The 18,556-nt window shown below is 38.4% G+C and overlaps 2 protein-coding genes across 2 annotated transcripts in view; one reads left to right on the top strand and one right to left on the bottom strand.

Annotated features, from left to right (window-relative positions):
• Positions 1 to 4,386: 4,386 nt before the first annotated feature.
• LOC142490926 (uncharacterized) lies at positions 4,387 to 5,948 on the bottom strand. Its single transcript, XM_075593317.1, has 2 exons — positions 5,885 to 5,948; positions 4,387 to 5,521 (listed from the first exon to the last, which is right to left on the bottom strand). Exons 1-2 carry the CDS (start codon positions 5,931 to 5,933, stop codon positions 4,428 to 4,430), a joined length of 1,143 nt encoding a protein of 380 aa, XP_075449432.1. The 5' UTR covers positions 5,934 to 5,948; the 3' UTR covers positions 4,387 to 4,427.
• A 6,068-nt stretch (positions 5,949 to 12,016) lies between these two features.
• IL1RAPL1 (interleukin 1 receptor accessory protein like 1) overlaps positions 12,017 to 18,556 on the top strand; it is a 1,561,353-nt gene continuing 1,554,813 nt past the window's right edge. Inside the window, exon 1 of the mRNA XM_075594263.1 lies at positions 12,017 to 12,879. The gene's annotated coding sequence lies outside the window, so the exon portion shown is untranslated. The remainder of the gene's footprint in view (positions 12,880 to 18,556) is intronic.

Genomic DNA, 18,556 nt, shown 5'->3' with positions numbered 1-18,556 from the left:
AACACCAAATACACACTTTGCTGTGTTGTTTACGGTACTGAAGATGGCATGTCAATGTTTGCAATTTATATATTGTTCCTTTGCATTATAGGTATATCTCCAGTATGACTGATCATGGTATGTATATTTGCTGACATCTCTCATAAGATGTGGCTACCTCAATCTTCCTATAATTATTGGAACTAAAAACCCAACATATTGGTTTAAACACAAATGTTACATATATGTACTTTCTGTATCATGTATATGCATTTAGCTACTCTTGAGCTTTCATGTGCATTGTATTACAAAATGATTACTCACATTTCATCACATTTTATGTATGTTTCCTTATAATTTCCATTAATGTAATATAGAGGTGGTTGGAGAAAAGGGGATAACTGTACTTATTTGTTTACTTACGGGAGCACATTCATCACTAGCATAGACACACTTTTTAAGACAACTGTTTGTGTCTCTATCAATTGGTGTAGGATCCATGTATAACACCGACAAATGATAACACCAGCTTTATTATGGTAGCTTATATCATCATATTGACTATACTATGTATTTCTAAACGATTAATAAACACAGTAAACTATAGTTAGTTAGGTTAATGAAATATACACAGAAACGTACTTCATAACATGATGGTGATGTCATATTCAGAACATCATGCATTGGAGGGGACCATAACATCTGGCCAGTAACATTATTTGCTACAGTCCCAAACCATTTTATCTACATACCCATGTAACAAGAGATTTTAAAAATAAATGGCTACTTGGTTGTAAGTGTCCTTTACATTGGGAGAAGGAGTGGCTCACTGAGTAAAGACACACACTGGCACTGATAGTTTGAAGCAGGGGAGTCTGGTTCAATTCCCGGTGTGGGCTCCTTGTGACCTTGGCCAAGTCACTTTATCTCCCTGTGCCTCATGCGGCAAAAAAACATTTGTACGTTCCACGGGCCAGGGACCTCAGGCTGAAACATGTGTCTGTAAATCGCTGCGTACAACTAGCAGCCCTATACATGAACATGCTCATATTATTATTATTATTGTTACATAGTTTCGACAGTCATACGTTCCATTACATATTAGAATACACAAATGTGTTAGCAGAGTGGGAATGGTTGTTATATATAAAACACACCATGTCATAAAATGTTAGTAGTCATTAAAGAACACTCAATAAAAATTCATGAGGCACTCTTTTGCAACATCATTATGTTAATTAAGTGCTTATGCAATATAGGCATAAGGGTATCACATTTTTAATTGTTTGTTAATAAGCGCTGCAAGCAATATAAAATTAGTTCCATATGTAGTATAGTAGTCGGTGGCTCCTCCTCACAATCATCTCATATAAAGGTAGACTCTTCTGAAATCATACATTGATCCGATTGTATCTTCCCCGACATCTCTGAAATACAGCAAACACATGATGGTCAAAGATGGCACCTTACTAGATATGCATCCGTGACAACGCGTTACGCAGCTCTATATGATTGTGTAGATACACACGTCAGTCACTTATATGTTAGAAGTAAAACTGTTCATCAGTATGTAATGTTTCTTTAAATTTGTAGCAGGCATAACTATGTATAAGAAGTGAACGTTGCCTGTATACTGAAAGATGTGCGCGCACATCTTTGTGTGCGCACGCACTTCACGCTTGGCTCCACTAACTGTTAGCGCATGCGCAAAACAAAGCGTACGTTGTGCGTTCAATACATGTTGAAAATACCAGTAAACATAACATCTTTATTTCAAATACAATGAAGACGAAACTACATTCGTTCTAAACGAGTACATCTGTATTCTTTTTAAACAGACGTGTTTGAACAGAAAGCACGGCCGATAACACAATGCGCAAATGCAATACGTGTGACGTCATGTTAAGCCAGCGTGAAACGCACGCTAACACTCCTCCCACTCAATTAACATTCGGCTAACGCCCAGGGTACGCCTACAAACACTGAGCCGCACGCATCACACACTGCAGTTACCGTTACTATAACAAAACATGACAGCCAATAGGCTTTGAGGCGCGCACGTCGCTTGGGGGCGGGACTTACATCACTAATCCTTTTTAAGGACGCCTTGGCCCATGACAAGGGTCCCACGTCATACGTGGTGGACCCGGTTTTCAATGTTGTAGATGTTGCATGATAACAAAACAGGTATGTGTTAGAGTAATGGTAAAATGTTGCTAATATGTTTAAAGGGATAGGAAAGTACGTATATTTATTCCGTCAGCAATGTGTACTACTCTTTCAGGTCCTACTATATTGTATTAGGAAACAATTTGTTTGTGATCGCTACATGTTATGCAGTCTGCAATGTTACGCTGTATCCACGCATTGAAAGTGAAAATGGTGGTTACAAAAAAAAAAAAAATTTAAACGCAGAGTCAACGCATAACGATTGTTATATTTACCATTCTTCTAGAATTAACTCTTCGCCTGGCTGCAACTGGTCGCTCCAGAAATGCAAGGCATTTTCATCCACGCTTAAACCCAACCGCTGAATCCAGTATGGCACATATCTCCTCCAGGATGCGCTCATAGGAATCGCCACTGCTTTCTTCAAATAATTGGTCGGGAGGTAGGTTCATTTCTTCGGGTTCCCATTCCAATGCATTTTCAGCTGAAAGGCTTGGTACATAATCATAGTACTTTTGTTCTTGTACAATGTGGGTTTCAGGAATGGAGGCTGCAGATATTGCAGCACGTATCGATTCAAACGGATCAGTAGTAGCGGATACATTGCTATTGCCATTAGGAATAAATATGCCTTTCACGACAATATAAATGCCGTCTTTCAGGAGAAATTGTTTTTCCGGGGCAATCTTCCAGAAACCATAGGTGTGTTGTAGCTTATCCTGGTCACGTTCAAAAAAGTCATTACTTGATAAAGTGAATCTTATTGAGGAATTAAAATTCCGTGCATGCTTACGGTCTTGGTAATAAGGATATTTTGCTCGAATGAAATCATCGATTTGGCGTGTGCTTGCTTTCTGTCCGCGACTGTTCAAGATGGCTTCACAGATCATGTACTTATACCCTAAAAGGGGATTAATATTGTTAACGAATTCATCAGCCATGTCTGAGTAGCACAAAAGCTGTGTGCAGGTCTGTGTTATTTGCTCATCAAAATGAATGTGCTGAATGGCTAACAAACTCCTGTTTTTCCTTGTCAAGGTCAACAAAACTAACTACTTTGACTCCTTATTTCAAACGCCAATTGGATTTGTTTGTCTAATTGGGTTAACAGTTGTGGTTCGTGATATTTCTCCTTCTTTTATCTCGTTTGTGAAAAACATCCCTAGACTTTGAATGCGTTCACATAGTGTTTTTTTGAAAACTAACAAAGACCAGTGTGTGAAAATATTTCTTAGCCAGGCATATCAGTAAAAACACACCTGCAAAAAGAAATGTTTTTTCCCCGCTTACATTTCTGTGTGTATGTGAAAGTCTGGTTAACTCCCTGTCTGCATGAGTTTAAATACGTGTGTATATATATATATATATAAATATATCTCTTATAAAAATATATATATATTTATATATTATATTTTATTTTTTTTTATATTGCAGGAGTACACACAACATTGATGGCATTAAGTATACCTTGTATGAAACCTATTTAAATGGTGAGAAACATGATTGAATTAAGTAATAAACATTTGTTTAAGCACAATACTGTTAGAGTCTCATACTTAGGATATTTCTCAAACATTAGGCCTGTATTATTAAAATAGTGTTTTCACAAGGAAGCATGAAGTGTATTAGTTTGTGTATACCAGTTTATATAGTACTATATATATATATATATATATATATATATATATATATATATATATATATATATATATGTGTATATATATATACATATACACATATATATATATATATATACATATACACATATACATATATATATACACACACTCACACACTCACACACTCACACTCACACTCACTCAGTGTGTGTGTGTGTGTGTGTATATATATTATTATACATTCTGAGATGTTATAGAAACGAACACACAACTGATTAAAGGACAAAATTACAATGGCCAAGCAAGGCAAAGGTAAGTAATAATTTACACATAATCCTGCTGTACACGTACAAGAAAGATGTTTGCACTTACTTAGGTGTTTTAATAATTGCATGTGACTAATATGCATATGCAATTCTTACATCAATTAACACACCCAAATGCAATGTTTTGCTGCAAAGTCAATGGCAGCTTCTCTAAACTTAGCAACTGGCTCCTGGTGGACCATTACTGAACAGACGATTACAACATAAATATTTATAACACAATTAATTATGAGTGTTAACATTTCCAAAACTTCACGTGTACAAGAACATAGTTGAAAGTTTGGAAACAACACAGTCTTCAGCATACATACAATAGTAATTAGATAATCTGAAGTCAACAAAACAAGGCCAAAGACATATTTTCTGAATTATAACATTTATTTTTTTGTTCCTTTTGCGAGCGAGTAACAGGCCTGCTTGTTGTCTCTTGAATTTTCCTTTTTCTTTTGCCACCAACTTTAGGCACAACAGAGCCACTTTGAGTGGCCTCTGGCACTTCACGGGCAGGGCTTGTGGCCAGTGACTGTTCACCTACGGGGCTTGTGGCCAGTGACTCACCTACAGGGCTTGTGGCCAGTGACTCACCTACAGGGCTTTTGGGCAGTGATTCACCTACAGGGCTTTTGGGCAGCGATTCACCTACAGGGCTTTTGGGCAGCGATTCACCTACAGGGCTTTTGGGCAGCGACTCACCTACAGGGCTTTTGGGCAGCGATTCACCTACAGGGCTTTTGGGCAGCGACTCACCTACAGGGCTTTTGGGTAGTGACTGTTCACGGACAGGGCTTGTGCCCAGTGACACATGTGAGCAAGTTGGTAGACACTGCACAAGTGATGGTTGGTCTGTTTCATGTGTGTCTTGTTTTGTTTTTGTCGCCTCCTTTGTAGGTGTCTGCTGCTGAATTTGTACAGATGGCAGCGGTAGGATGTCATCAGGAACCTGCACAGCAATGTCTGCTACTTGACCGGTAACATTTGGGCCTGGTGAATGAATATCAGATGAATGTGGTGAAAACTGACCTGCATGAACAGATCCTGGCTGGGAGGTGTTGAATTGTGGTACATTAGTCATTCTCCAGTAATTAGCTTGTGTTTGCTGAACAACTAATGCTTCGAATGAGGTGTTGATTTTTTGCAACTGTTTAGGCACTTCAATGAAGACTCTGTGGAGATGTGCCAATTGTGATACTGTTTCTTCCTGCAGTCCAATCATCCTTTCCAGCACTGTCATCATGTCTGAATGGCGACGATTTTCTGCGTCCACTATTTTTCCCTCTGAAGCTACAATTGCATCGTATGTGGAAGTTGATGGACGTTTTGGCGGTACAACAGTTTCTATTGGCACCTCTTCATGGTCACATGATTGTATTTCAGTCTCTTCTGTGGCGTCATCCTCATCATACTCATCATCCTCATCACCATGATGTTCTAAAAAGAAATGTACACATTATTAAATGGCATGTTAATGTATGCTGTGTTACTATGTAATTGTACTGTGTCCTAAGTAACACCTAACATGTTAGCATACGTTTTATAACCTCATTAAAAACTACCTTGACTTACGAATAATGTTTGGACTCAGTATGAAATATGAATGAATGAAAAGTTGCTCTAAACTCAGAAGTCCTACATGATAATTAACATCACTAACACAATACATGTTGCCTTACACTTAATTTTCACTGACACTAAGTAATCCTATTTAAAGAAGATGTGCAAAACAAATAATGCACATGACAACATAACATATAGAAGAGCACATATTATATGGCCAGCAAATGATACACTCACCTTCTAGTAGTGTTGAGCTGGCTGACCCAGGTGAAGACACTTGTTCCATCTCAGGTGACACATGTCCTCCAGGGGCAACTATATATAACAATAACATAAGTTTTACATTTACATGTGTAAATATTGAACAAACACTTATTGTATGTTCTGTATTTATGATTAACTAACAACATCAGTTCCTTAACCGAAAATGTGTGTGAAAGTGAACATAAATAGTTGTAATAACACTGTACATGCCTGTGTACTTAGAATTTTTGAGTTCCCTAACATACAACATACTATGTTTCTGCAGTAATGCGTGAGGATAAATAGATTAAATGAGTACATAAAAATCATATGTTGTGTAGTGATATCAGTATCATAATGTACATAACTATCATGAGATGACCATTCACAATGGTTATCATGAAGGTGGTCATATTGCAAAAAGTGTTGTTTTTGGTAGAGGATATGTGTGGTACATTAATCGAAGATGTGGCACACCTGAATGTGGCTGTGACTCAACAAGACAACACATGCAGTGTGTGATAATGTGTCTTTCATAGTAGTTCAACTATAGATATGAGTGAACTAATGTGTGACGTACGCTTTGATAAGTAATGAGTTGTTGGGGCATTTAGTAGCTAGAGTTAAGCTTTCAAATGAGTGTGATTAACTTCAGTTGTGCTATTCAGGTTGTAAGAAAGGTATTCCCTTCCCCAAAAAGCCTAATCAGCCACACCTTTCAATGACTTGAAACAGGTGCAAATGGTGTGAACTAAGTTGACCGTGAAATGAGGCTGTAATTAGTGTGTGTGCTGAACCCCACCCCCTCTGTTGAAGTGTATGCTGTGATGAGATATTAATTGCAGCTGCTTTAACACAATGGTAGATGAGCTAAGTAGTCATCTGCAGTGTTTAAGTTATGAAAACAATGACATAACATATGATACGTGTGCCTCATTATGCTGTCTGTATATGACATAAAGCAAAAATGGACCTTTTCATAAGCAACTATAGATGTGTTAGTTCCAATGTCACGGTCACCAGCCAAGCCTTCCACGACGACGGTAAGTAATTTTGGCCGAAGCAGCTCCTCCAATGGAGTCAATATGAGACGTTGTGGTGTGGGCCCACCTCCAGTGCCAGTAGCATGCACGCGTTGGTCTTGTATTTTCTTTTTCAATTTGGACCTAATATCATCAAATCTTTTCCGACAATGATACTTGTCCCTGACACTATTCCCACAGGCATTGACACCAATGACTATTGTGTCCCACATTTCTTTTTTGCTTGCTGCACTTGTCCGCCCTTGAAAAACATATAAAAGATATGAGGTAAATTAATAATAATATAAGCACCACTTTCCTACACTGCTAGCTGTTCCAAGAGATAGCAAACATGCTGTTTTATGTGTAATATGTGCAGCACATGAGCATTCACTACTAAACCTATACATGTAAGCAAGGTTGCATTCATATTGTATGCAGTTCTGGCAAATTGACCGCCTGTGTTTATTTGTCCTTGTAAGGCATGATAAAAAGCTGTGTTTCCACACTAATGAACATAGAAAGATATTGTGTACCCATATTTGCATATGAACAAAACTCAGATGACCTAGGATCACATGTATTTGAATAATAAATGTAAAGTTACACTTACCTACTAAATGTCCATAGAGACTGTCATAGTGCTCCAGAATGCCAGTGACAAGAGCCCTATTTTCCTGGTCATTGAAGCGAGGATTACGTGGCTTCTCCACACGTTTTTTCCGAGCAGGTTTAGGGTCAGAGCTTGGCTGGTGCTGACTGGACTCTCCTTCTTCCAATGGAAGAGCCTCCAAAAGCTGGCCACCAGCAAGCACGCCACCACCAGACACCCCATCAGCAACTGCGCCACCAGCAGCACTCCCAGCACCAGCACTCCCACTCCTAGCACCAGCACTCACACTCCTAGCACCAGCACTCACACTCCTAGCACCAGCACTCACACTCCTAGCACCAGCACTCCCAGCACCAGCACTCCCACTCACAGCAACAGCACTCCCACTCCCAGCACCAGCACTCCCACTCACAGCAACAGCACTCCCACTCCCAACAACAGCACTCCCACTCCCAACAACAGCACTCCCACTCCCAGCAACACCACTCGCAGCACCAGCACTCCCACTCCCAACAACAGCACTCCCACTCCCAGCAACACCACTCGGTGCACCAGCAACATCACTCCCCTGAACAGAACGTTCACTCCGACGCGTACTCCCACGAGTAGCACTCCCACTCCCACCAGCATCACTCTTCCCACGCTTTGCGGGCATACTTCCAGCACTCACAAAAAACAGACAAGAAATGTACAGGCAATCACACGACCCACTTCCACATATAAAACAAGACAAAGATGTAAACAAAACAACAAAGGACAAAGCTCACCCAATACACAACAAGTCTCTCAGTCAATATGCAAATCTTCAATCGTCCAGCTCTGTGCGTCTCTCTCTCTCTCTCACTCCCAACAACACAGAGAATGATTAGCAGTACACGTTGCCTTTAAATATGGCGCGCAATCAAAAACATGCTTGTTTCGCCTGATTCAGCAAGATTTGTGATTGTGCAACCTAACAGCACCCCGCCACGCACGCCGATACACCTGTGTGTGATCGGCTCATCATCGTGAGAGTGGTCGGATTTGTTTTCTGGTTGATTTTGAATGTATTCGGCACTTACTGCATACGGAGAGGGAAAAACGCCAATAACATGACTAATCGATAAGCTTGCCGATTTCACATAATCGTCGCTTACTGCATGAGGCCCAAAGTCTCACTACTAAAATGACACCCAAATTCATTCTTTGGGCCTCATGCAGAGAGCATAGAATTTTAAAATTGGCGAATTTCATAAAAAGTAGGTTTTTTGGAGAGTTTTATTCTCCATATGCAGAAAAGTGCGAATTCTGCTATGTTTAACATGGATGCGTGTGGCGAGTTTAAATTGGCGAGATGCGCGCTTCAGAAACGTGTAAAAACAAATTCGCGCCTTTTTTTTCCCCTTTACTATAGGCGGCGAGCGCCATCTTGCCATCTTTTCCTGGCGCGGCAAAAATGCGAGAATCGCGCCATTTTCTTGGCGCGAACAGCCGCTACATGCCGTTCGCACCTCTCTGCATTCGGAGAGTTTTAAAAATGGCGAGATGGAGGTTCTCGCCAGCCGCGAGGCGAGTTTTAGCAATAGAAAAAACAAAATGGCGCGTTTTTCGTAACTCGCCATTTTCTGCCGGTTTCTGCGCGAAATTGTACAAAAAATGGCGAATTTCGAAATAACGATGCTCTCTGCATGAGGCCCTTTGTGAGCAAAAATTGGCACGTGACACATTTAGTTCGGCCACATTTTAAATGACCTATTTTCTGGGATAAAGTATTCATGTGATCCACATTTTGATTAATGAACTTGAGTTTACTGGCTGCTACAATTTTTTTGACACTCATAGCTTTACGAAAAATGACACTTGGTATTTTAGGAATATATCCTTTAAGAATAGAATCACTGGCCAGAATGTTCCAATGTTTTCAAGTATGCCCTTTATCCTAAAACCAGACAGGTTTAATCTAGTGATAAATGCAGATAAAAAAATGTTTTATTTATTATCTTCAGACACATTCCTCAAATTAATTTTATTTAAAGTTTTTTTCTATCTAAATTGATAGAAGAGCTGTTCTTTTGCTCTAGAAAATTACTGTTCAACCAGAACTTTATCATATTGTTTGCAATTAATTTGTTTTTTAATAAAAGAGACTGTTTTTCTAAATCAATATGCATAGAACAGTTTCTTTTTAATTGACTGAATTGGCCATATGGTATATTTTGCAACAATTTTTAATAATACAGTAGTTGCTATTTGCTTCTAGATAACTGTTACAGAAAACCTGCTTAAAATGAAAATCAGTTTTGATGTCAAAGTTTTCATCAATCGTCAAAAGGAGGTCCCAAAAGACAACAGATCTTGATCAGTTGTGTGCGGAAAAATGAAACCCATTTGGTTGGAGTTGAATAAAGATAGTAATTGTAAAAGGTCAGTTTCCTCCCCATCCCAAATAATAAGTTAATCATCAATGAAATGGCCATAGTAGACAAGGCCCGCTGCCCAAGGGTTGTTGGATCCGTTATTGCTATCCTCCCAAAAACCCATAAACAAGTTGGCATAACTGGGGGGTGATCCTGGTCCCCATGGCCATTCCAAGATTTGTAAATAAAATGAATTCTCAAAAGAAAAACAATTATGTTCAAGTATAAATGTAATACTTTCCAATATAAATTGTTTTTGGATGGGGGTAAAACACTATCTTTATCCAAGAAATTTTTAATGGCCTTAATCCCTTTGACATGATCTATTATATATATATATATATATATATATACACACAGAACACAAAGTATCATGAAAAAATAATATATTGTAGCCCAATTGTAACAACAACATTTTGATCCGCTATGGGACCTTCAGCAGGGGTATTTTTATTTAACTTATGTATATAGTTTTTGAGTGCATTTGGAAGCGCAGCTCAATACATTTGTTATTGCCTTTTGTTGGGGACAAATATACGTGTCTTGTTAAATGTGTGTTATATATTTCAAGCAGCTCATTTATTAGAGGTGTTATATCAGGTCATACTTGGAGACCATCAATGCGCACAACATGGAATCTTGATGGACCCTGATGCAGAATGACTAGCTAAGTTAAAGGGGTACAATTACCCTGTTACATTACTGTTTTGATAAATGCACAATCCAAGCAAGCTCTAACCCCAGAACCACATCATATAAATATTTGATCTGCATAGTGGTCATGCCGTGAAGTGGCTGCAGGCTTATAACGCTTTGGCCAAAGGATTTAACTAAATGATCCTTACTCATGAGAATACTAACATTGAAGTATTTAACTACTTATTTTGTCACATTGATGTAGCATTGGGTATTTTCATCTTTTGTTGTATACATTACTGCTTTGAGGCATATTTAAAATGCCTTTGCAGATACCATTTTTTTCTAGCTAAAAATGTCTAATGCATCTCTTTATACATTGCCCCTTCCAAAGTTTCCTACCTACAAAACCAGGGGGGGGGGGGGGCAGGAAATAGTATCCGATTTATCAATGATAAAAAAGGATTGTTTGTAATGAAGTGTTTACCTTTGATACATTAAGTATGTTTGCCCCATTTGTCTGTCCCTAAACTCTGGTGTGCCTGACATATTTTTTCATTCCTATGTTTCTTTCAAAAATGTTTTGGAATATTGTATTGCTGTCGCATTAAAAAAAAACTATAAGTCAACATTAGTTTTTAGTGAATTTTTTGTTTTAATTTCCAGAATCACTACTGCAACTTAAATACTGCACATATTGCACATTGCAAGTACTGTATCTGGAATCCTGAAAGCATGATCCTTCACCCCACATACATTTTCAGGTCAGAATTATATTTTAAGAACAGAATTAAGAACATTTGTTTTGCTCTACAAACATCTGCAAATGAATGTATTTTCCCAGAGTAATTACAAGTTCTAATTAGATGCACCTTACAGCTGTTGTTAGTCTTAATTGGTAATAATGCTGCAACATTTTGTTCTGACACAATTTGTTTGATATGCAGTAGATTCAGAATAGTTAGAGGGAGAATTGAAAGGAATGAAGATAAAATGTTCCTACACAGTGCAGACAGTAAGAACAAAAGAAAGATCCCATGGGCCATGGCAACAGTAAAGCACAAATTGAACTACCAAATCAAGTAGAAGACAGTACATAAAACACTTTTTACTTCATTTAAAATAATAATAATTTTAATAATAATACTATGTCTACATGCAATCTAATTGAATGACCATCAGTGTATATTGTATGTACCAGGGTGGCTCTATCAGCTTGCATGACCTAAAGCATTTAAAAATGTTAAGTTACACAATGATTACACTTATCTCCAAGGAGAGCAATAGCTAATGCAATAGAGCAATAGACCTTCCTTGATTCCTTGTAAGGGTTTCCTGTTTTAATTCAGCCTGCTAAACTGAAGGTTGGAAAGCAGTGGTTGTGGATTGGCTAGTACTAAAATATCCATTGGGTGGCAGTAACAGTATCTTCTTTATGACTTGCAGTTGCAGCAAGCTAGAGAATGCATTCAATCAAATGAGGAGATCTTGTTGAAACACTGGATTCATTTATGCATTGCAGTTTCTCCCCCTTCTTTCTGTCTATCTCTGTCTTTCTATTACCTCCCTCCCTTTCTCATTCTTTCTTCACTGGGATTTTTTGTGTGGATGGTGGCTGTTAATGAAGTTGCATGATTATATGGTGTTCACTTGTCATCTTTATTGGAGATTAGCATCATTTGGACCAAGCAGACAACTGATTTGAATGTTTTTTTTTTATCTTCATTTGGGAGTGCTAGGACCCAGGAGACATCCTTTTAAACAGCAGGGGCTCTTTCACATAGCAGTACATTACAAGGAAAACCCCATCGGATCTGTTATTGCAGGATACTTGTGAAATATACATAGATTTCTCTCTTTTTCCCTGGCTGCATCTTGAATATGGAGATCTTACATGTATAGTGGGCTTCGCTTTCAAAGGCTGCAGGAGCCAGTGAAGAATTTCCCATCAATATCTTTTTTTCTGTCCTGTTGATAACAGACTTATTTATCTCTCAGTCCTTCTTATTCCATATTTCTCGTCCTCCCGTTTTTCGTCTCCATCCCGCTTCACACCTGGATTGCATCTTCTTCTGTGAGCATAGCTGGGTACTTCGAGAACTGGAGGCAGCAGATCTTAACAGGAATCCCAGGTCTAGATGGAATTATCCGATTTGGTGGTGAACTTGGCACTTGTGAATGGGGATCTTGTTAGTGATTGCTAGCAAAAAAAATAAAATAGCACAGGAATAAAACGTGGATCTGCTGAATGAGAATTGTGATGACCAACAATTACCTTGCTGACTGATATCGAGACCAGAGCAATTTGGAAGATCGTGCTGGGTAAGATGATTTTCTGTCTATGGAAAGCAGGCAGCGGCATAACTACTGTAAACTTGGGTGCTTCTGATAGACATGGGGACTCCACGATTGCTGCATAATGTTAAATATGTTGGATTTGGCTGTTTGAGTAAACCAACTGCAGATAATGTTTTCTGATGGTGCTTTTTTGTGATCAGGGCAATCTGGTTTATCCTAATACATCGTATTGGGCTGGATTATCCAGAAATCCTATCCACGCTCAGTTTAGTGCAATATTGTAGGTGGCTGGGCTCTGCAAAGGATGCAGACCCTTAATAAACAGCCAGAATGTGGTTTGTTACATATTAATCTTAGCTCCAATTTATTTATTAAATATATATATATTTTTTTTACCAACTCTGATCAGCAGTACCTGCTACACCATTCACTAAATCTGCAGCACCTTGAATGAAAGATACACTTAATAACGTGATCATTGCTAATTGTGTGCTATGCATTTTCTTTTCTCTGGGAGGTTATATACCATTAAGTGTATTGGTATGGATTGGCATGCAATTATTTCTGCAGATCCTGCAGGAGAATTATATAGCTGCAAGCTGTTGAAGAAAAATATCACAGTACAGTGCTTGGCTCTCAATATCAGTTCCAACAGAATCCCGATTCTGTCAGAAACACTACAGCAATGTTGTCAATTAAAATGAATTTCTCCCATTAGGAGCTATAAGACCCTATATGCAGATAATGATGCCAATGCAAGAAAACGTCAATATTACATAGCATGATATATGTGCACTGCAACTGCAGCATGTTTTAGGCTAATTTGGGACTTTTTATTGGTATGGCTTAAGAAAAAAAAAGTTTAGCTGGTATATGTAATGCAAATGAGTAAATAAGATATTTCTTTAAAATTCAGTTTGATTAAAGAAAAACGATGCTGATTGCTGTGCACTACTCTGTACTGCAATGGTAAAGTTATATTGGAGGTGGGGAATTCTCCACCTTGTGCACTGCATTCCCTGTGTTCCATGTATTAGAAATCAGAGAGGGCGAAAGGTGCATCTACTGTACATATAGAGGAGGGTCCCCTGTGTTTGATGCAGCAATCACAAAATGATCAGATTGTTATATCAGTATATAGGATTATATAAATCACTTGTTTCAACTTTTGAAGGCATATGTCAGAAAGAGACTAGCGATGAATGGACAGGGAGAGCGTGGGAGTAAAACGAGGGAGGACAAAATAATGGCAAAGAAGGAGGGTGATCTATTAATAAGATATTGCTGCAATTCCTAACTTGTCTGTGATGTACAGTATTTAACACCAATGTTCTCCAACAGTAGAGTTTCTGTGAGTCCAAGGGTCAACAATAAAAAAAACCTGTTAGGTTTACCCACTTGCTACCTTAGACACAACTTTAAAAAAAAAAACGCACATTGCAAATGTAACCCTGCACAATGGACCCATTGACTAGATCAGTCCACACAGTCTTTGTCAAGGTCAATGTTGAGGCCAGGGTTTTCATGCTATGTTTGCAAACAATGAAGTTGGGTTAGGGAGGTACTGAAAATGGGTTTGAATAGAAATAACTACTAGGAAAAGACTGCAAGTAGCTTTCTTTTGTATCTCTTTATGAATTGCAAGACAGGCTTCATGGCTACTGGCTATTACACATGCGCAGACCCAGCCATGGGAAGTCATTTAAGTTTGTATCACATATAATGCAATATGCTTTATTTTAAAGAAAGTCACCAGTTCAGTTTTGTAGTCAACAAAATACATTCTTTAAAATAATAAACATGACATGCAGTTTGGTTTGTTCACCCAAATGGTTATGAGTCACGGAATAATTTATCAAAGTTTTCAGGATGCAAAAGTGAGAAGAAAATGGAGCATAGTGTAAAACGCCGCCAGATTTATCCAAGGAATAAATGGCTTCGCCTTTAATAGCCTTCAGATCTCCTTAGCATAATGAGGCTTCCCGTTGTAAGTAATACACACAGCAAAAGTAGAAATTGGGTTCCATATTGCTTTATAAATAGTTTGATGTGACAGAAAATATTATCTAACATCCCTCGCTCGATTTGTTCTTGAGGTATTGTATCCACAAGCCTGCTTCCCAAAAGCTCGGATTTAAAAGCACATTCAAATCTGGTTGGGGTATAGGCTCTGTTCTCAACAATTTTCAGTAACTAATGCAAGATAAATAAATACAATTCCATTGCTTTATCAGTTATTATTACGATCCATAGAGTTGTGTAAATGTTTCATAGATGAAAACCAGAGGCAGAAGTCAGACACCAATGTATCCCAGTTTCTTAGGTTTTCTTGCAGCATGGTATAATTAGCTTCTAGATAGGAAGATGGATGTCTTGTGAAATCTCTTTGTTTGATATTCCATGCAAAGTGTGAAAATAAAAGATACTATCTTCACGGGCCATTCCCAATTGCATTTGTAGATAGATCAGACTAGTAAAAATCAGTCAAAACAAGTTTTCAGAAGTTGTTGCAGAGCCAAAGCATATATCATACATTTCAGATTTTCTAACTGCTGTCATTAGCATAGAGATGGTACTGATCGCCCAATACCAGAAATATATTGTAACAGGCTCATTGGCCTATAATGAGGGGTTCATTCAATTGCAAACATGTACCATACCATAGTAACACACATCACAGCATTCCAGGCTCCTTTGTCAATATTGTCATAGAAATGGGATTCATAAGGTTAATTAGCGACGATTTTCATACTGTATCTTAAATTAAACATGAATACAAATACAAAATACAAAAATAGACAGTATATTTTGTATTTTTATTAAATTAAACATATTGTAGAGTAACAACAACATGGGTCAAATCCAGTGCAAGCTTTTTGTGGCTTTTGTCAAATCTTTTCCTAAGTAAGCATGCCTGAAATAAAATAACACAGATTATAGACACAACAAAGGAAAAATATCACTAAAATGGAAAGAAATATATAATTATAATATAATTATGATGTGGTTTAGTCAATCTCTTATCTGTTAGAGGTGTCTGTGCAATATGTTGCTTGTAAGTACAGTACAGTATGTGTCATGTTTAGCTCTTGATTCCATCCTTCAGGGGTCACAATAGCACTGTGACTGCAGTATATTTTGGCTCTATTCAGAAACATGTTTTAATACAGTTGTTATTTCCACACATTTTAGATTCTATGGTTTATACCTCAAGTTAACAACATAGTTCTTTTTTGCAAATAAAAAAACTTCAACATGCAAAGAGGAGCAACAACAATTGAAAGAATGACACAAGAATATATTTTAAAATCAACATATATTTCTACAATAGTAATGTACGTACCAGACAAGCTGCACTATCACTGATCCAGCACTATCACAGGGAAAACCCCATTGAAGTCAATGGGGCTTACTGTGTAATACTGACAGATCGTCAGTATCAGAGAATACAGAATAAGGACCATAGTATTCTCAATACAAGCTGTGAATTTCGTCCTTAATTTGAGTTTTCACATGATACTGTATATGAACCATCGCATAATGTACCGTTATAACTGTTTTTTACACTTTGGGAGACTATTTTTCATTGGAGATGTGTGCATTATTGGGTTTTAACACCTTCAGCTTTATTTTTAAGAGGATTAAAGAAGCTGTTCAGGATGATGCATGATCCATGTAGATCCAGTGGATCTAAAATGCACCATGGCCTTTAAACTTTTTTTGAAATAATTTATGTAAACGAGCTTTTACATAAATAAATTAAACAAATAATATATTTATTTATTTTTGCCTCTGAGGCCTGTCCTGGTAAAAACAAGTTCCCTATTGGTTTCCTACATTCCTTGTATGCTGCATGCATCATTCTTTTGATGTAGTGGATCATTCAGTTTTAGAATTCCCGCATCCTATTGTTTCAAATATACTGTAACCGAGTTTGGGAAAACTGTGTGCTGTTTCCTATAATTCTGGTGGATCTATTCTTTCACACATGTGTGATCTCATAATTACTGACATGTTATTGTCTTAATAGTATATATATATATATATATATATATATATATATATATATATATATACCACAATTATTAAGGTTATGGTGGGTAAAAAAAGTGACAAAAACCCTCAACAGTAAAGCATAAAGCAACTGTAAATATTACTGTATGTTCATTTGAATGTCTTAGACAGGTCTGCAACCCTGTCTTTCCCCATTATCGCCCAGCATACAGCACTTCCACTGCAGCAAGGGATTCTGGGAAATGACATGCAAATGAGCACTCAGTGCCACCTTTTGTCTCAAGCTCGTATTACACAAGCAAATCCTCAAGCCAATGCATGCTGTTTTAAACACAGCTTTTAGACAGAGGCTGGGATGAGATGCAAAGCCATTAAACCCACTCACAGACATGTTTCAACCTTGATGGGTATCATCAGTGTGAGGTTGGTTATAATGGCTAAGTTGGTTAAGAGACTAGACTAAGTATTCACCACAATTATTAAGGTTATGGTGGGTAAAAAGGTGACAAAAACCCTCCACAGTAAAACATAAAGCAACTGTAAATATTACTGTATGTTCATTTGCATGTTTTAGACAGGTCTGCAACCCTGTCTTTCCCCATTATCGCCCAGCATACAACGCTTCCACTGCAGCAAGGGATTCTGGGAAATGACATGCAAATGAGCACTCAGTGCAAGTATATATATATATATATATACACCTCTGTGTCTCTGTGTCTCTGTGTCTCTCTCTCTCTCTGTCTCTCTCTCTCTCTCTCTCTCTCTCTCTCTCTCTCTCTCTCTCTCTCTCTCTCTCTCTCTCTCTCTCTCTCTCTCTCTCTCTCTCTCTCTCTCTCTCTACATATATATATATATCAGCAATGATGTACACAGAAGTTAGCATAAAGACAAAAACAGATTAATCTATAGGTAATTACATATTTTTGTAATAAGGTAAGTTACAATATTTGCTTGTTTGTACTGTATTACTTCCAAACTCTCAAGTTTATCCATTGACAATTAGGATAAGAAATCAAAACTTTATGAAACCAGGGCAAACTTGAAAAACCATTAATAGGAAAAATTGAAAAAAAAAAAGCTGCTGAGGGGCACAGAGCATTAAATGTTTTCTTAAAATAATGGGGAAACCATTAGTAAATCACACTGCAGCAAAACAGCAATAAGGATTTTCTGGATTTTTGGTATTTACATGTACACTACCGACACACTTTATTAAAGTGTGGCCGGTACCGCAAGCCGGGAGATTTCCCGGCTTGCTAGTGGCCGCCCCTCGGCGTGCCGCGCGTCATAGACGCGCGGTCACGCGTCTTCGGGAGCCTGCGCCCCCTGCACGCGCGTCCAGGGCTCCCCGAGGGAGCCCTGGTGTCCCGCGATCGCGGGACGGCGGCAGGGTGTTCCGGGGGACCCGGCGGACCCGGCAGCGGTAGGGAGAGCGCCCCGATCGGAGGGCGCTCTTCCGCTGCTTCGGCGCGCGCCCGTCACCCTCGGGCGCGCGCCAGGCTACTGCTGCGGCCAAGAACGGGCAAATGCTCGAATAAACTTGGCCGCAGCAGTACACCCCTTTTTAGCATGACCTCTTTTATATCTCCATGCCAGCAGATACTTCATTGTATGCAAATATTTTTTTAAAAAGTGAGGGTTGTTTATCAAAGTTTCCTAATTGCAAAACTGGGGCGTAAATCATTGC

Source organism: Ascaphus truei, chromosome 3 (assembly GCF_040206685.1).
Source record: "Ascaphus truei isolate aAscTru1 chromosome 3, aAscTru1.hap1, whole genome shotgun sequence".
Taxonomy (NCBI): domain Eukaryota; kingdom Metazoa; phylum Chordata; class Amphibia; order Anura; family Ascaphidae; genus Ascaphus; species Ascaphus truei.
The sequence above is the reverse complement of the archived record's forward strand: the minus strand, read 5'-3'. Positions and strand labels throughout refer to the sequence as shown.

Excerpts from the sequence above, each read along its gene's own strand:
- LOC142490926 (XM_075593317.1), bottom strand. The coding sequence starts at position 5,933 with ATGGAACAAGTGTCTTCACCTGGGTCAGCCAGCTCAACACTACTAGAA. Across the intron at positions 5,522-5,884 it reads CAGCTCAACACTACTAGAAG|AACATCATGGTGATGAGGAT; the intron begins GTGAGTGTATCA and ends ATTTCTTTTTAG.